Source organism: Enoplosus armatus, chromosome 4, assembly GCF_043641665.1.
Source record: "Enoplosus armatus isolate fEnoArm2 chromosome 4, fEnoArm2.hap1, whole genome shotgun sequence".
Taxonomy (NCBI): Eukaryota; Metazoa; Chordata; class Actinopteri; order Centrarchiformes; family Enoplosidae; genus Enoplosus; species Enoplosus armatus.
Window position 1 is genome coordinate 15838669 of NC_092183.1, and position 20719 is coordinate 15859387.

Sequence of the window (20719 nt, forward strand, 5' to 3'; positions counted from 1 at the left end):
CCAAAAACAGCCGGCATGACTAATACAAGAAACTAGCCTCCCACTTTCAACACATTATTAGCACAGAGATGAACAAACAAGCATTTGTCAGAAAGGAAACATCTTGATTATGGGAGGTTACTGCAATCAAGCGGGATTATGTTATAATTAATTCCAGTTCGAGGGTCCCTACGATCCTGTTAAACTGAAGAATGCCAACTGGAGCTCGCCTTATAGAGAAAAGCAACGGCCAATCCTCATTAAACAATTCAGCATTTCAGTTTTTGAATGGCTCTAATCCTAAAGAACCACTAATTGTTGGCAACTGTGACAACAACAAAAATACTAATACAGTTATTAATCAATCAATTAATCAAGGGTACAGCATGGCCATATGAAACATCATTCATGCATTTCACAGCAGAAGTCATTTGTACTGGGTATATTTGGTCGTTACTTATTGCCTTAGTGGAACGCTCAAATGGAAATGTGATTTTATAGCCACCTGTGAACATTGAGATATAATGAATTCAATGCATTAACTGAATGTAGATCCATTTGTTAATAAATGCAGACGCATTAATGTGAATATCTTAACATAAATGACACAAATGCTGCAGTAGAGCAAGCTCTTGAGTATAATGTGGAAACCATTACCTCAAATGTCAAAGGAATAAGAAATCAAGAAAAAAAATGGAAACAGGAATGCACATGAAGGGGATCACAGGGCAGGAATGTACATTAGCTCAAAAAACAAACAATTCTCAACTCATTCTGTAACCAGCACAAGCCACTCTTATTTCACTGTTGAACTTAGATAAGTGACACTGTTGTTACCCTTTCAGTTCATATCCTGCTTTGTTGCCACCACTACTGTAGGTTCAAATACAAAGGTGAGCCAAATGGGCAAGCCACTCAAATAGCCTAGAGCACAACACACCATGGAGAGAGGAAAACACAGCTAGCCCATCTTACAATTTGCTTCCCTTTTATGAGAGGCCATCAGCCCCTGGGAGATCAGCGCAGGGAAAGTGAGACTTAAAAGCGGTGTATTGCCAGTAAATCAGGTGGGAGAAGAGGGATTACTTCAGGGAATGCAGTTAATCCACAGGATAAAAAACTAAAGAGGAGAGGTGAGAAGAGTATGGGAGAGACAGAAACTGTGAAAGAAAGAGAAGAGAGGGTGAAATAAATGTACAGAGAGAAAGATTTACACGTTTGTAACACAGTTACAGCATGCATCCAAGGAGTTTCCCTAACTAATAATAGTCAAAGTTAAATCTGTCATTAAGGTGTTAAACATGGTAAAACAGCATTTTGCACCTGATGTCTGCAGTTTAATGGGAATGGTGCTATCTTGGTTATAATGATTTAACAAGCCACTTTGAGTAAAGACTTCTACGGTGGATGGAGACAATAAAACTAACAGGTGTACAATTTAATGCAATACAATACATTGGCTCTCCAATAATACTACTTTAATGAAGCTTATAATGTTCAGGATGATGCTGATTCAAACAAGACTGTATCCATTCCCATTAGATTGTAATACTTTGCAAGGTGTTCATGTTACTTTGTCCACCCACTACACATACAGCGGTGGACAAAATGCAACACTATACATCGTCACTAGCTAACCATTAATAGTGTTGAATCAAATGTGATACAGTCTCAACAGAAACTGAACACATGTATATCTTTCATTGTGTCAGTCCCCTGTAGAACGTATTTCTTCATTAATGAATATACTATATTGTACTTCATTGTGAATTTTTATAAATTCATTTGTTTTTCTTGTGAGACATTAAAATTAATATTAATGAAAGGATTAATACCATAGACTACCAGGTGCTATTATTATGCCTTACCCTTTCACACAGAAAGCCACTTTCATTCCTAAAGCTAAGGCTCTGAACCCCAAGCTATATTTCTTCTTCTCTGGTCAGACTCTCATCGGTCCACTGGAACGTCTCACTCCCTGGCTTTGCTCCTCTATTGCTCTCTAAAAAGTGTCTCGGTTGGACAATAATGAGAGCAATGAACAGTGCTATGTGTCAGGAACTAGCACTGGCTGTGAGCGCTAAATTGGCTACAGGAGCAAGCCCGCTTTGGGAGGGGTCACCTGTGCCCTCTCCACTGGGCTACACTGACCTCTACGGCAGCTGCACCTGCTACAGCCACACAAATGCACAGCCCCGATGAAACTGCTTTCCAGTTCATTCAACAGTAAAAGGTATTGTGTCAAATCTTGCACAAAGGAGAGATATTGAAGATGTAAATGTGCCATGAAGATGAGGCACATAGAGATGTATTAAACCTTTTGTGCCTGTTTGAGTGTAAATGATTGTGTGGCAATTGGTGTTGGAAGACACTTCAAATAAGAGGTTAGAGAAGTGACACCAACCACAGTTAGAAAACAGACAGAAATCATGTACAATATTTTTTTTTGTATCATTTTAAAGGTAAATAAAAGAATCTCTTTGGAAACATATTTCGAAACGCCACTTTAACTTCAAAGTGTGTTACGTGTTTGACAGCTGATCAGCTACACCGGAGATGCAATGTAACCAGACTCGTTGTGACTGTGGCTTACAAACCAAGAACTGGTGTAGACAGTGTGATGTTAAAAGTGGTATTAAATAACACCATTTAACATCTAAAGTGACCGATGTTGCGGTACATTTTTACACTGTTTACACTGCTAGGGCCGACTAGATAGCAGTTCAGTCCAGCCTGCAAAATGACATTCGCATGTACACTTTTCCCATGTGGATGTTTGTTCGCTAGCTTGTTCAACAAGTAAAGGTGCAAGACAAGACATGTGTCCATGCTTGCAGAAAATAAAAAGACATTACAGCTAGACAGCAAATGTTTGCTGCAATTCTTTTTTTGAAAAATTGAAATAAATTATCAAATTCTGTAAAAAATAAAAATAAAAAGCAACATTTTGACTGGCTATATGTGCGTTTTCCATCTATGGCACTAGTTGTATTCCTAGAGGACAGAAATTGGACTTAAATATATATGCAGTAGCATCAGAAAGCCTAATCTGGCCCTAAACAACAACATAAACCACACAAATGATTGAAATAAATGCCTGCAAATAGCTTGTAATCCTCTCACTTGTAAAGCCCCCAAACTTAATTAGCAGAATGAAAGGTAATGTCCCAGCAGTATTGCCCCTACATCTCACCCACGTCTTTCATTAAATTACAGTCGGTTGTTGGGTAAAACTATGTAAAGCCTTCTTTTTCCTCTGCCAAGACACTGTGAGCCACACTATTGGAGGTTAGTCAAGACTTCACATTCATGTGGAGATGTCTCATCGTGTTACGTATCTGCATCTGGACTCACTTTAGCCCACATGCACAGTTTCCCATGGGGAAGTTTCACCTCATCTGTCTTTATGTCACAGAGCCACAAAAGCCCCCTCTTGACCTCTCAAGAAGCAGTGGTTTGACCTTTACGGTCAGTGATCGACAGGAATGTAGTGGACGACCGAGGTTTATGCCTGCCACATAATTGACCCCTGACCTTGAACACTTGTACTTCCTTGGGAGTAATCATCCTATTGTTTTAGGTTAAAATAAAGTTTAAGTTAGGGTTTACCCTGAGACAGGCTGCTGTTGATGCCCTGTGATTCATGGTGGTAGTGCAGATGCTGGATTTGATACTGAAAAATGATAGCAATCCGTGGGCACATAGAATTAATTCAGTGATTTACATGACTTGTGGATGCAAGTCTAGATGCTAGAGTAGGAAGAATGTATGTGATTAGCCTACAAGCTCTGTAACAGAGCATTTTATTTAGGAAGTTATGAGAGCAAAAAAATTAAACATGAAAAAGAATTTCATGTTTGAGGATAAAGATTATTTGGTATATTTATATGTGGTCCACCTCAAGGACATATTATACAACACTAGTTCTAGGCTTATACAAACTGTTTATATACTCAACAGCACAGTGTTATTCAGTGACCATCAAGACATATCTAAGATAGCAGGCCATTACATATAATTTAATGTTTTTCATGTAAACACCATGGGAACAATATAAATTCATGCATTCAGCCAATAATAAGAGTTACAGTTGTGATAAGAACAGCATACCTTGCGTGCTGTCTTGTCTTCCATTCCCTCAGTGATGCGATCCTCATGGTTATTTATTTCTTTTGTGAATATTACCCCCTCCCCCTAGCCTTATTTTTGGCAGTTTTGATGTAACACAGCACCCACTGGAAAGAACCGGAGATAAAAGAGCCACCTGCTCACATCTCAGTGGGAACAGGACACCTCAGTAGGTTGTATGTAGAGAGTGAGGGCTTTATTACCAGTAAAAGCCAGATACATGCAATGTTTTTACACCTGCATCTCATAAAATGTCATATCTAATATCCTCTCTCCTGTTGGTGTGTGTGCTTCTCATTAATTTTTTCATGACTGAATGCTCACACAAGCTTTAGCGTATACTGTGGAGGCAATACACACACATATTGGACATACAGTATCTATGTTGAATATATTCTTGCTTGCCTATATGAATTCCAGTCTGGATAGTTCTATAATGCTACTGTTCTTCAAGAAGTGCTGACATCTTTACATATGGGCGATCACCCTTGGATGTTGTGTTTGACAGGTCCTGGTGCAGTGAAATGTGTCTAGTCCACACTACACAAGGCTAAGACAAGCCCTGTCTCTCCAAGTTGAGTCAGAGATAGAAGATGGAACACGGAAGTGCCTGTCTCCACTGTCAATCTATCCTGTCAATCTATCCTAGCTTTACCCATGCTATTGAAGTGACTATCACCACATAAGACAGGACTCCTATCCAGGGTCTGATGAAGTCACACAACCAGCTGAAAGAGAGATTTAAAATCACCCGATGTATCTTTGAAATGTGAATTCATGTGGCTATGTCTCAGCCTTGGTCATACGCATCCAGCATGAGCATTGATTTTATTATTATTCTCCTATATAGAAATGTCTAAAATCTCATCTCACATGCAGGTTAGTTTTCACAGTGGTGCATGCTGTATGTTTCAAGGGATATGATGATACATGAAGTTGTGAATTCCAGATTAAAAATAGTGTATTCCAAGGACGCTCTTTTTGAAGTAGGATTAACCCACTGAGAAGTTATTCACAGCAGCACTCCTGAAGCCCTTGAAAAGGTATCTTAGGATGCATTTCAGAGAGATTTGAGAATCCGAGAAGCAAAACACTCATCATTTGGAAGACATGCAGACCGGGGGGCTCCTCTGAAGCTGGGGTGCGCAGAAGGCAGATTGACACTCAGAGGAAAGCCTTAAGTGTCATTTTAAGCTTACAGATGGAGCCTCCACAGCAGGTGTGTGAGGGGAATACTGATCCACCTTGGAACAACATTGTGATCCACAAGCTCTTTAACTTCACCGAGGTACACTTACGAAACTGTTTAATGGTATGAGATGCAGATAGAGAGTGGAGGTAGGTGAGGGGAAAAGAGCAAGCATGGGCTTAATGTGGGGGGAAATAAGGATAACAAGAGACATCTGCTCTTACGAGACTACCATATTTGAGTATACAATGTGTTAACAAATAACAAATATAAATACACTATGTTGTTTTTAACTTTACTGAAAGCCTTTGTTATTTTCACAATCAAATAAAAGACAAAATTATATTAGAGATAAGAACACAAGTAGACATAAAGGATTTAAAAAGTTTAGTTTAAAACATTTGAATAAAAAGTTGCGTCATGACCAAATATTCAAAATCATATCCATCAAAAGAAAAAGGGTTTTGATAAGGGTCATATTCTGAATGACTTATGCAGTTTGAGTTTGAGTTTAATATTGATAGTGCTGCTGAATTAAGATGCTTCAATGGTTCTCAACAGAGAGTAATTTCACACTGATTTTATTCATTCATTTCCTTGCTGACCCTCTCTCTGAACTACCCTTTCCTGTGTCTAATGAACACGAGAGGAGATTCCATAAATGCCCATAACGGCAATTCACACATCTATATCATTTATCATTGCTAGGCACCAGCCAAAATCCTATGTTATGGTTTACAACCTGGCCATTCTCATGTCCGTCGACCTCAGTCTCTTCAGTCACATTGAATGTACTCAGTCCGTAGTAAAACAACACTGATACTAATCTGGTCACACACTGACCATACTGAATTAATGCAGCTCTGTGTAGTCAAGCTGAACATTTATCAGTGTTCTGCTTTGGCTTGCAGTGCCAGCCAAAAGCCCTGGGCAAGACTGAGTCTAACTCTTTTCCGGCACCTGGGATTTGGAAAAGCATCTCTATTTATGCTTTGGCCATCTGCCAACAGGTCCATCCTTACCGCAGAGCCTTGGAGGTGACAACGCAGCTCAAGTGTCCGAGGGGGCCTTACACAATTAGGCCCTGGTACCAGCTCGCTCCCTATAACTCCTCCACAGGAAGGATAAACCAGGTGAATGGGTGCTCAGGGACTGGGAACAAGGCAGGGGAAAAAACCACTAAAGTGAAGAAATACATCCAGGCTTCTTTTAGGCAATTCTCATCTCATTATTTTTTTGCTGTTTTTCTTCACAACATCTTAAGTATACATTTCCAAAGCTTTTGTTTCTTGTAATTTTCTCTTTTAATCTCAACAAACATAACTGAAGAAATCCAGGCTCTAACAAAACCTCTCCTGAAGTACTTTGTCACATTCACATTCTTTTATAAAGTGCTGGCCTTTCCCTAGCAGACTATGTTTTGCTAAGAAGACTGCACTTCAAGCCACTGGTCCATTTTATATAGCTTCAAATTCCTAAAGGCATTCTGTGCCATTATATTGGGTTTTAACAGCAAAGTCGCATTGTGGAAAAAGCTGTCTTGTAATTTTGCTAGAAAAGAATCACCTTGCGAGAGGATGAAAGGTCATCTTACTCAAATGATGTTTCTACAGCAGTTTATATTTGGCAGAATTTGCAGAACTGGGTGCTTACTGAAGGCATATGGAAAAAGTGACATATCACTTCTATACTGGGTACGAGTGCTGAGAGTTGAGGGTGTGAGAACATGTATAGGGCTCACACTGACAAGATCAGGGCAAGCACAGAGGGATCCTGGTAAATTGTGTTTGTCCCATTCTTTGTATTCAATAAACTTGAGAAAAAGGTCTTTTTTTTATTGGTCAAGCAAAAGTCTCCATCTAGAAGGCTAAATAAAACATCTCAGTGTCAGTGGCACAGAAGAAAGTGGCCCTAAACACCTTGATTCCAGCTTGTTTACTCTGCTTGTTATCCAAAATGCCCTCTGACAGAGGCGAGATAGGGTCAGCTCCTCCTGGGATGGAGAAAGGCCCGAGAAAATAGAAGTACAACGCTGATCTTTGACCGGGTCTCCTTCACTTTGTGGATGCATGTGCACTCACAGTAAAAGCAAACATAAAACATATAGAGCAGCAACAAATATCAATATTAATAGAATATACTAACACCATTATTATAACATATTTTACCATATGTAAACTGTATTATACATGAGCCTTGTTCTGGGGTAGCAGCCCAGTCGCTGAAAATCACTGCAAGGCCATCTTTTCACACAAACTGCAAGTTTGTGTCGTTCTTCAACAAAGTAGTGTAAGAGACTTTAAAATTAGATGGTGGTACCACCAGTGCTCTAACAAAATGGTGAAACTCCAAAGAAAACACCAACTTACATGATCCAATGAACTATCTATAAATGTATACTATATATATATATATATATATATATAACTCACAGGGAGATAATTAGCCACCCTGACAAACAACTGTAGCAGAGGTCTAAGAGAGAGCTTAAGTCTGCTACAGGCTTACACACACACACACACACACACACACACACACACACACACACACACACACACAGGTGCACAAGTTCCTTTACGCTGCTATGATGTAAGCTTTCTTTTTCCCTCCTCAAATATACTGATGAACACTGTGTGCACAAAGTAAAGGTGGATGCTGTTGTTTTGTTTTTAAATATCACGTGTAGTGTTACAGCTGTTTTAGACAGTAATCTCTAGTTCTTCACATAGACAAAAAGAAGCATAAAAGTAATGTAAAGGCCGGTTGTACTGACCAGATTATGATTGAACCAACACATAAAGAGGTGCTCTGCTGTTTTTAGTGACACAAATGTGCGGTGCTTTGAAGAAAGAAAGACCAAATGTTCAGTGAGCTAGAACAACAAGACTGCTGGCCCACAAGCATATCCATCTCATCATCAGAGACTGCGCAGACACACTCACTGTCCCTCCACGAGTTGTTGATCATTGGCGTCTGGCGGTTTGGCTCTGTGATTGTGGTCACTTCTTTGGATGTTTGGTGGACTATGGACCCTTCCCCCAGGATTCACTACATTCATCTCTTCCTGTAAATGCAGCTTTCTAGCCACAGACGGAGACCAATGGATGGGCAGTGGGGTTGTGAATGTAATGTTGAGAGGGTGTCTGGCCGTGTCCTCCACACAGCTCTACATCACAGTAAATGAGCGGTGAGGAGTGCCTCAAGGCTGCCAGTGTTCACAATAGTTCTGAGGCCACTTCAGGTAGTGGGGCACATTTTTAGATCTGTGATACAATGATGACCTTGGGAAACTCTAGCAGGAGTGACAAGATAAACAATGTGAGATTTTTGAAGAATTTCACAACATACGACACTGTGAAGTTAAATACATTGGTTGAGACTCTTGAGTGAAAAATCTAAACAAAAACTATGAAATAGAACTGTACTGATATGCTGCTACTACAGACTATTAGTTTGAAATAATGCAACACAATCAGAAGTTATGTGTGTAAATTCCTGACCCGGAAAAACCTACATTTTAGAATACGTTATAAGTTATTCTGAGAAAACAAACTGGTGTTAAAAGTTCATTCATGCTAAATTATGCATATAAAATAAAACTGACGTGCAGATTAGCAAAATTTCAGTAAAACTCCCCAACTGTTGTAATCCAGAGGCTGTTAAGAGGAGACAGATTTATACCTACGAGAACAGACCCCAGGCACTATGACTAAACCGATGCCTCTGTTTATTTTGAAAATAGGTTAACTTTCTGTGGACAAAGTACTCCTTCTGCCTGTTTACCATGAAAAAGTTTGTCTTCAACAAACTTTTTCACTAACTTATAGTTGTACTTAAATCAATCTTAATCCAGTTAGCTAAGCCTGCCCCGAAAACAGATTTTTTTTAAACTCCAAGTGAAAATCTGCCCTAAAACAAAATTTGGCTATATTGCTCATGTGATCTAAGACAGTTGGTGGATTTCTAAATATGAACAACTTTCCCCTGGAGCTATAAACAAAATAGCAACAACACTTTGTGGAGCTTCATCACTGAGATGAATAGGGAATAGGAAGCTGATTTTGTGGGCATGGTGGCAATTTGCAGGATCATTTGTTGGAAATATGGGTCAATTTTCTGGTTCAAAACTGTTATCGTTGACACAAAATAACTATAAACAGAAGCAGCAAACAAGCACTCATTTGGTCCACATGTTTGGCACTCAGGAGCAGCTCCAAAAGTTATTGTCCTAACATTGGTGATGAGGTGGAAACTCCTGGTGTATTTATAGGTCTGGCAAAGAACTGATCTTGATGCATGTTCATAGTTATTAATTTAACCATTTCATAGTTTGACTTTTTCTGATCTGAGATCAATACATAAATGTTTAAAGCATATAAGCATACTGTTCTTTCAAAAAACATTATATTGTCTGTTCGGAAAGGACATATCTATTATCATTTGAAAGGATTTGGGATTTTTAAGTCCCGGTGAGATGCCATTAACATTTAAGAACAGCTACAACAGGAGAAGGAAATTTTCATGCTTCATCGTGATCTTTGCTGGAGTGACTTTAACAGTGCAGCCTCATAGTTAGAAGGAGATAACAACTGTTTCAATCATGGTGAGAGGGAGCAGAAAACCACAAGCCCACCAATCTCTCTCCATCCCACCCACTGTCGTCTCTCGGTGGCCTCCATGGGAGGAGTGGAAGATATGCCGGCATAACAAGAGCTCCCTCCCTCTCCCTGCCATCACAACAGACTGTAGATCTGCCGTTACAAAGTCACCTCCTGTGAGGCAGCGGCAGTTTTGAGAAGGGCAAGTCATTTTTCACTTGAGGAGGCGCAGGTAACCACTCAGAGGTGAGCTAGTAAAGTGAAGTGGTGGGTGTTCACGGGGGCGGCCGAGGTGCTGGGAGAAACTGTTGGACCTCTGTGTAGCGCTAATACCACTAAATTAAGGCAGCACCAAAAATATGTAGCATAGGCCTGATTACAATTTGGTACAAAATGAAATAGAGGGATGACACTCAACTTTGGCTATCAGAAATAATCAAATTTTATACTAAATAACAGATTTTAACTCGCATTAATTAAAAGGGGAAAGGGTGAAAAGGGAAAAAGAAAAAGCCAATTAATTCATTTAGTTTTAGTCTAAAGGTTGCTACGGAGTTCTTATACTTCATACACACAAACCACATATTAATCAAGTCCGAAACTTCATCCTTCCCTCACTGTTCCTTCCTCAATTGTAATGATCCTAATTCTTACTTAGTTACCAATTTGTTTCCTAAAGAATTAAGAAAGTTTACTACCAAACTTTATGAATAAACTGTTATAACTGGTAATCAGTGTTAACCCAGGTTTAAATGTCTTAAATGGCAATCATATGCATAATAACACATTCACAAACACATTTGCCATATATGTCTGTATATATGTCTATGTGCACATATATGAACAGCACATTAAGTGAGTAACACAGTAAACTTAGTACATATCAGGGTCTATATATTTCTCTAGCTTGGGGATGATGATGACTAGTGACACATACACTTACCCCATGCATATACAGTATATCTCTACATATATGTGTGTCTCTTCATATATGGGTATAGCCAACAAAATAAGAAAAAAAGTTACCACAGGTCATCCAGTTACTCTTATCTTATTTAATTGGCCAATTGTCACTTAAATTACATGGGGTCTGGGGTCTGCTTGATGACCCAGGAGTCATGTGAAGATAGGATGTTTGGGGTAAGTTCATCCTCGAGTCCTAACAGAGCCTGTTTCGTGACGCAGAAGCCATGTGGACAACAACGTCAGGGAAGGTTAGTTATTTTATCAATAAAAGACACAAAATGTTCATCGGTATCCATGTTGATCACGCTCCATCTGCCTCTGCCTTGTGCCCGACAAATAGAGTATATTGTTGTAGTCAAATGTTTAAGGGTTAAGATGTACAGAACATAACCACCATTGTTCCTTTTGATACTCATTCATGCTGCCTGGGGCTGTAGTGCTATTGTCTATCCTATCGTCTTGCTCTTAAGCAGTAAATTGAGCACAAAAAACAGATGAAGGTGGAAAATAAGTCAGATCTCTAGTTCTCTTGCTTGCTTTCTCTCCATAAAAATCCACATGAAGGCGAGGAGTCAGAGGGTCTGGAGAAACATTAAAGAGGAAAAAAATAAACAAGAAAAGGACATATAAGCGCCACTGGATACCTCCTTACCAGATGCAATACACACAAAACAGGTCACCGATGCAGTCCTAAATGTGGAACCAAAGAGTAAGCACAGAGTGAGTCCTTATGGAGTCCCTTTCTTTCTCTTGTGCTGATGAAAGGCAGTCTGAGATCTGTCCCAGGTGAATTGACTAACAGTAATGGCTCCTTGTGGCTTTACAGGCCTCAGCCATAAACACTGGCTGATTATCCTGTGGCAAGAAGCTGTGGAGGCAGCAAGGCTAATACAGCATTATAGCAACTGTCAATACATGATCAAATACAGGGCCACGCTTTCAAAAAATCTCACACATCCTACATTTAGCCTCAATCAATCCTGCACTGCTGGTGTGTTTCACAGAGAAAGGCAAAGACAAGTATTGATCAAAGAGCAAGATGGAATCTGCTCAAAGGACTTGCAGGCCATGGAAGGAGGAAAATATATATATATATATACGTTTCTGCATAAATAACCACCAGTCTGAACACACTGGCTCTGTGATTTGCTGTGACCTCCATATACAGTATCACTGAATAGCTTAAAGGGTAATTCCAGTAAACCTGGACCCTATTTTTTACATATTTTGGGGTGCAAATGACTAATAGGTAGAACAAGTTTTGGAATTGGTCCAGATCCCCTCAGCTGACAGCTGCAAAATGTGCTGCAATGGCTGCAACGTAAAGTAAGATGACTTACTGACTCACTGTTTGTACCTGTTTGTACATTTAGACCCCAAACTATGTAAAAATAGGGCCTAGGTTTAAGAATAGCGAAATTACCCTTTAAAGTGATAAGACAAAACCCACGATCTTTGAAAGGGAGTAAAGGAGAAGGAGAAGAAGCTTCATGATGCAAAGGTAAAATAGGACGACACCTGATCTTTCCAAGATATGGTTTGGTATTACAGCATCAGCTTGTTACACAAGACTGTTTATGGTGAGACATTGCAGCAAATTTCTGAGCAGAAAAATAAAACACTTCCAATAAAAATCCCAACAGTTTATACTTCATTTGTCCTTGACAGACTGAGAACGTGTGCCCTGAAAATGATCTGCAACCTCATGACGACTGAGGCAATCAGTCCCAATCTTCACACTGTGACAGTTCATTACAACATTTGGCTACTTGCCCAATAATGTGGCACTTGTTCTCTTGTCACCACAGGGACGTGACGCCACACTGTTCGAAAGATGAATGACTTTCTGATAATAAGGGCTCTAATAATAAAAGCTATTATTATTTACACTAACCCCAAGTTAACCCTGGTTTGTCTGAGAACCAATTCAAAAATAAAACCTTAAATCAGTGCTATGGGATAAAAACTCAATTGAGCAAAAGCAAATTATTAATGAAAAGTGCAAAAGACATCTCTGGAATTACACATTTAAGTTATATATTATAAGCTAGAAACAAGGTACTGTGAGATTTAGTTGTACATAAAGGGGTCAAGTGAAATCAAACTCATGAAGCCTGCTGTGACTTCACACTGCCATCACCTTCAGCTGTGATTGTCTGACGCCTGCCCTGAATATGGAAAACTCAACACCTGAAGTTGACTCATTGACATCTGTGTTAAAAAAAAAAGGAAGATGTAGTCAACAACATTAAGTTCAAACAGTTTAGTATCTGGCCATCAAAGAAGTCTGAAATAGCTTGTACTTCCATCCTAGCTGTCCATGTGTGACATCATTCCTGGCTGTGCTTCATAAAACTGATCTAACAAGCAGGATATGTAGTGCAGGTATTTAGGGTAACGTTCAAAGGTGTGAAATTGGATTTGACTCTGACGGAGCAAGGAGATAGTAAGAGCAACAGTAAAAAGTCAGGGATGGCATACACATATATCATGTTACATATGTATGGTACACAATATATACAAAGCCAAACATCAATCTGGGCAAATACTGATTTAAAACACTGGCTTTGATATAACATAAGATATAAGGCAATCCTACAATATGGTTAAATCCTGAATCCAACTTTAAAAACGTTCTGTAAATTCTGTATGCTGAGGGAGAGGTTGGTTCCTTTCTGGAGTAATATTTAACAATGACTAGAAATGTTTCTTGCAACAGCTGTGAGCTTATTAACGAAAAGACTAATACATGTGTTGATGAATTCATAGTGTAGACAGATGCAACTCTCATCAGTAGTAAAAAGGTGTAAACCATTATCTGCCTATCAAATTTGGTGACATTCATTAAAATAACACACACAGCTCAGCAGGACAAAAGTGCTCCTTCTTTTGGTGTTGTTTCTTGTATCGTACAGAATTTCCAGCCAACATTTTTTTCCTCATTTTTATCCCTTTCTTTAAGCTTGTCATCCTTTAAAAGCCAACACCATACCATAACAAAGCCAGCTAAGCTGTCACTCTAAAGGAACAATTATTTATATGCCTTTATCATTTAATTGCAGGAATTATCCAGACACTAGATTTGATTATTAATGTCTTCAGATACCAAATTGTTCCTCTCTTTCCCACTCTCTCTCTCTCACCCACTCTCTTCCATTCAACTGTAATGACTGTGAGGAAAATTGGCAGACATTAATGTGTATTCAGCCCATATCGAATCAGTTTCTCACCACCCTAAAGGGTTTAATAGGAAACAATAACTGAATTATGACATAAATGCTAGCCAATTGCTCACAATTCTGGCTGGAGACAAATACAATGACATACCGTTGATATAGTGACTCGCTCCATTTCCTTTTATGTTTTGTGCGTTTTCGTAAAAATAAAAAACAATGATGTGGAAACAAATAAATAATGACTGACACTGACCGCCCCACAATAAAAGCCCCTTCCTTTTTTTCTCCAGTTTACTACTAAATTGCTTGTCTTATTTAACCTTGGTGTACGTGTGGCAGCATTATGAGACAGATATAAATGGTTTCTGAGAGTATTGGTTAACATATCTCTTTCTCTCTGTGTCTATCCCTCTTTCTCTTTAAAACCAATAATGATCCATCTCACCACACAGTTTGCACCATGATACATTAAATCCATTACTTACTAGCACACCTGTGATGAAGGACAACTGTGTTGTGCAGGCTAATGCAATGCTCAGCCAAGCACACACACAGGTAGGGCAGCCACAGGACGTGGCCTATATATCATACTGGAAGATTTAGCAAGATTTAGTTACTTACTCACTTGCAAACAAAGCTACATGCTATTTCCAAATCCTGGGATCTATTCGAAATGTTTTTAAGGCAAGATATTAATGTATTAATGTATAGGTTTGCTGCTATACATGTGTTTTTCTACTGCTGGCTGGCTGATGTTGAATCAACCTGTTATATGACATATTTTCTTTTCCAAATAAATTGACACATTAACTAGGTTTCACTTCCTGACAGTAAATAACTCGATTGATAAGTGGTGCTACAAGTAATATTGACACAAGCAGGCCTTGACACCATCTAATACTTGATGCGAAATTGACTTTGAAACCGCTGAGAACAGTAACTACTGCTGAGAATACTTAAAAGTAAAGCAGGCTGCTTCAGAAAGAAAAAAAAATAAAAGGAACTTAACTTTTTGAAATGTCAAAAGAGCTCATTCTGGCTGCTCCTTGTTGTTGCTGTGAACAGTTATCAAATCAAACAACTCAGTTGTTTGTTGTGGAGTTTCAGGATAAAAGGCTGGCGAAAGCTCTACAACAATAATCAATAGAAGTTTTTGTTGTTTTAAGAGAAGCAATGTTGCTGATTTCCCATTACTTTGCTTTCTTTCTATGTAAAATGTCTTCAGTAACATCAGAACCCACTAGCAAGACCTCCAATGCACCATGCTAAAAAACCAGTAGTGCAATTACAATGGCACTCTTGTGGTGTACATGTCCATGTTTTTACAATTGCTGGTGTTGGTCACATACACTTGTACCTCATGGTTGCGTTAGTGATTACCCTTGTGCCCAGCTTCAGGACGTTAGAGGCTAGAGAGTTCAGAAAGCCTGTCTAAAGATGGAGCATAAATTGTACTGGGGTTGAGAACAATGCTCCTGGTCTAACGGAAAGCATTATCTCATAGGCAGCAAAAACCTTCTGACACTAACCTTTATTAAGAGCATGCTCAACAAAAGAAAGCAAGTTCAGCAGTTCTTTTATTTTCTCTACCAAACCCACTATCATTTTGCTGAACTCGTCCTTTCAACAGTGATTTACTTCCTGTCAGGTGTTCAACATTTCTTCCCCGCTCAAGGTCATTATTTGTGTTGGAAAATCTTCCAGATCAAACAGACAAATCATACTTCGTGAAAAGTGTTCCACAACCCTACAAACTCTTTGATTTAATATGCTTTTTTTTATGATAAACTAAGTGTTTCAAGGTTCTTTAGAGAAATGAGGAAGAGAGTGGTCCAACTTACTGTGTTGGCAGTGAACTCCACTGAAGCCTGGTGGACACTTGCAGACGTAACCGATGAAGGTGTCACCCCTGTAGGTCTCACTGATCTCACATGTTCCTCTGTTGTGGCAAGGGTTTGGGTGGCAAGGGCCTGCATGGTAAGAGAGGACGATACTGTTAGGACGGCTGTAAGAGGTAAGAGACCCTGAAACATTGTTTACTTTCTCATATACTATGTATACAAGTACACAATGTTCTTGGTAATTGATTCACTCTGGTGTAGCGGACTGTTTTTCAGTGTGTGCATGAATAAATGAATATTGCCATGCCAACAGTGACAAAAAAACATTCTTACGCAAGCTTACTCAGCCAATGACTTAGAGAAAACCTAACAAATCAAAAGTGTAAACTGCCTGTGTAAAAGTTTAAATTAATAAATTACATTGAATTGGGTCTTGTGAGACAGTGTATGAGTAAAACAGTTTGACAGGCAAAACTGAGGATGACAGGAGAGCAGGGAGACGCTGGCTTTCAGTGACTGCTGCTGGTCTCTGTTGTCTGGAGGGCAGCCCAAGGCACAGTCTAAAAATCATTGAATATGTCCCCTCCAGGAAGGCAACACTCCTTCAATCCTTACAGCGCTTAGCGAGGAGCACAGACTAGCTGCAAGATAGAGCACTATCACCTATATGCACAGAAAAGCATGCATGCCAATACACACACGCACACACACTGGCACACTCACATGTACACACCATGAGAGTGCAGTGATTTGCTCAACCAGATTTTGGTTGGATGAATACTGAGTGGAATAACAGAAAAATGATGATACCACCAAGTGTTTTCTTCTTTAAATGTAATTAAATGATAAGTGGACACTATTATGAACAAATCAAAAGTTAAACAGGCCAAATAACTTAGTTTTGGTGTTTGCTTGAGTGACTGCATAGATTTTTCCTGCTCCACTGAGTATGATGCAGAGGCTCGCTCCCTTCTGCCACTGGTGCTGGTATTTATTCTTTAGAGAAGACAAAGTGCAGTATAGTGGCCAGTACTGTTACAAGGCCTGGACACTGCTGAGCGCTCTTTTAGTAGCTGACTCCACATCAGTCACAAAATCATAACCCGGGGGTCATAACCTGTTGTTAAATTTGGCAATTGAATGAGAAACGTCATAAAGTAGCAAAAGTCTGAATAAGATAATAGGTTTACTTAAACTTAAACCAAAAGAACTTCTTTACAAAGATATGGACTGTCAGGATTGCTTTCAGTCATGTATGAATGTATCAGTTTTTGAATAGTTTGTATTAATTAATGTATGTTTGCTAATGGTTTTGTTGCTCTCTTTGTTGTGCTAAACCTTAAGTGCACTCAATGCCTCCAGTCACTTTGAATGCTGGCCTACTTTATAAAAGTTTCCACATGTTGCCGTTCCACACCAAACACATTACAACAGTTCAGCATTCCCAGTGAAAATCAAAGGGTTCTTATGCTGCACCCTGTGTGAGGGTCAGCACAGCTCAGTGCAGGAAAGGCTCTCATGCGCAAAACACCAATTTACATAGGAATTCATATTCATTGCCACCAAGCTCATGTATTCTTGCTGTGTGTGCAGCGCCCCATTTATCATCACCATTGTTTTCTCTTTAATATTTGGGTGTAGTGAACACTGGGAAGCTTTGCAGCCGCTAGTGAATTCACGCTTTGGGGATTTCAAACAAAAAAAACCCCCAAACAACCTCAGTTATTCTGGTAATGATTAATAACTCAGTTTGAGCACTTTTTCTTCTATGAGCATTTTTTTTGTTTTCATTTGTTTTCAATGTATTCTCCTCATAATTTTAATTTGACCTCTTTGGGACCATTGGTGATAACCTAAATCAGTTATTACGACCAAATGTACGGTATGTAGGTCTTGCTTCACTGGCAGTGCCCACAACATGGTGCCATAATACTGCCATCTTTCTCGGACTAACCTGCTGCGTGGGGCCAAATGTGAATGACGAGGCCTTGACTCAGGTTTATTGGTTTCATAACTCAAGGGCCTGCCAATAGCTGTCTCATCTTTTAAACATCGAGTTGTACAACTGCACCGAGGCTGTTCAAACTTTGTGGATTGAGACTGGATGGGAAAACTTTAGAAGTCTGCCATTGGATATTAATGCAGACTTGACTAAAGCTCAGCACATGTCGAACATTAAGACTCATGTGAGAAGAAAGTCTGGTGGTTTATGTGATAAGTTATGGTCAGTCCAGAGCTTGTAAAATTATGTTGACAGAAGAATAAGAATAAGAAACAAATGTAATTTGCTTTCCATGAGCCCTTTTTTAAAGCTTACCGTCTCTTGATTCAATTTCTATTCTGGTCTTTTTACAGTCATATCTTACCTTTGACAGGTAAACTGTGCTTTGACAGGTCTCTTATTTCATTTTAAGAGATAAGCAACAAGAAGAAGTCTCAAGGGTGAGACTATCATGCCCTCTTAAGTCAATTTGACAAATGACCAGCCGTGAGCACAAAATTCGACAATGTCAAGTAAACGGGTGCAGCCTTGGATTGTATACTACATCATCTGCTCAACCATTTAAGACTAGCCCCAACCCAGAAAATGTATAGGCTGAAAATAAACTCGGTAAAGAAAATAAATAAATAAACACCACTGGCAAGCTTATTATTGTTCTTTCGTTGGAATTAGTAGGCCTCTGGATATGAATTACAAACGAGTTAATCCTATTGAAGTCATGCCATTTCAAAGCCAAGACCTGTATCAGTAATAATGAGAGCGGTGGCTAATCAGTTCAACAGAAGAACGTATAATAGCTTTCACAGAGGCCCTGCCCTTCAAGGGGAGGGGGACAGGTTTCAGGGCTGTTTTGACGTGACGATCTATAGTCGCACCAAGGCGTGCTGACAGCCTCTCTAATGGAGAGCACATAAAGCAGAAAAAATTGGGGAGGGAAGGAGGCTGAGGGAGAGAGAGAGGGAGTCAGAGGCCCTTTCTATACAGCCTGTTCAAGGTGTGCCGTTATTCTACCTCACAGTCTGTATAAAACATAGAATGGGCCGACATAATGACGGGTCATCTTTACAGCAGTATTTCGGGATCTTTGTTTAAAAAGGGCTAGAGTGAGTGTGTGAGAGGGATATACAGAGAGTGTGTGTTTCTTTTTAGATATAAAAGGCCCTAAAACATTACAAAGCAAAGTAAGGCTCAAAAAGATTGATTTACTGATAGTGTGATTTATGGAGCTGGATGACAACGTTAAACCAAGAATACTTCAAGGTGAGGGGCACACTGCACACAAACCCTGTTGGACTGTTATGAGTCGGGATCAGAAGCCACAGTTACATTAGCACATAAACAAAATGAGACATCATATAGTAGTCTAATAGTCAGCATATTATATCAAACATTGTTCCAAGAAAAAATACAAACTAATCTTGCCATTAGGAAAACACCATGTCTAGTTGCTATTGGTACAAGTGTATCCTCAGTGGGTTGAGGTTTACAAAACTCTTAAGCCTGCTGGACTAAAAGGCTGTTTCTAAGTTCGAGACAAGTTGACATTTATAAATTAGGAGTCATTTATAGATTCAAGGCTTTCAACTAACGGCGGCACACTATTTTCCATTCATGTATTTCCATTTGGGAAATAAAGTGTTCTTTAAAGCTTTAAAGAAATAAATTGACTAATTCACTGCAACAACTGACCATTTTCAGCATGAATGCACAAAGAAGGCATGATGGAAGCAACAAGGATGAAAAGACATCATAACACATCTAAGAAAAAACACCCAACCTTTCCAGAAAAGGCAAGGAAGTGGACATTGTGTGTCATTTGAGGAGATCTCATCCGGATGTCAGCGGATGCTCTCTTCACTCTGCGTGGAAGTTGTGTGGTGCGTGTCTGTGTGATGCATGTCTGGAGGAAACATTGGCAGCTTTCTTGTGTGAATGTCAGCTGCTGCTCTGCTGTACAAGCCAACTCTCGCCCAATGATTGATGTGGGCCTGTGTTGTGTCCTGCACGAGCGCTGTGATTTCTTTTCTGGCTGCAAAGAGAGTCCAATCAATCAGCTGTGACAACCTGACCAATGGTTAAACACAGAAAAGCATCCTTTGTTTCCTTGCGGATCAATCACAAAGGCCTGACATTTTCAGGGTTAAGGCTACATATGTGCTCTCACATCTGACAGCTGTCACAAACATTAGCTCGTTCGAAAATGTACGAGCAAGTACTTAATTTCATTATACTGCACTTTCCAGCTTAGCCCCTTATAAATGATTATAGTTTACAACACTACATTTTACAATGCACCATTGAAGCTGAGAGGCTTGAGGTATTAAGACTCACTTGATTTTCATAAGAGGGATATAATTAAGTACTCAGCCTGTTGTTCAGTCCGTTTTTCTATTACAGACACTCATAGAAAACATTCCTCTGTAAAAAATGTGCTATTTCACTGACAATTAAATGTAGCGGAAAAGAAAGTCAGCTTGCTACTGCGAACCCAGTGTTCATCCCATTGGTTGGGGTCATGAGGAGGTCTGACAAAGCATTAATGATTACTTCCTTGATAAAGATATCTGCTGATCCCAGTGAAGTGGATCACCAACTGACTATTTACAGCAGACGTGGAGGGAGTGCCTTTAATCTAATACTCTTACTCACCACAAACAAGCATCTGCACCTGACTTGGTCCTCCATCGATAGCTGCACTGAGCAACACTCCCTCTGTTACATCTACTACCTTGAAATGACTAAATGACACAATTGAAATAATTGTCATGGAAAACCGCCCAATTTCTCCATCCTACAGAGCACTGAGTTAACAGTGACAAGCCGGCCCATCAACCACCTTG

The 20719-nt window shown here is 39.5% G+C and overlaps 1 protein-coding gene across 1 annotated transcript in view; it reads right to left on the reverse strand.

Annotated features, from left to right (window-relative positions):
• The window catches only part of edil3a (EGF-like repeats and discoidin I-like domains 3a), a 71912-nt gene that overhangs the window by 47164 nt on the left and 4029 nt on the right, over positions 1–20719 (reverse strand). The window contains exon 3 of the mRNA XM_070903835.1: positions 15878–16006. Within this exon, the coding sequence (XP_070759936.1) occupies positions 15878–16006 (129 nt within the window). The remainder of the gene's footprint in view (positions 1–15877; positions 16007–20719) is intronic.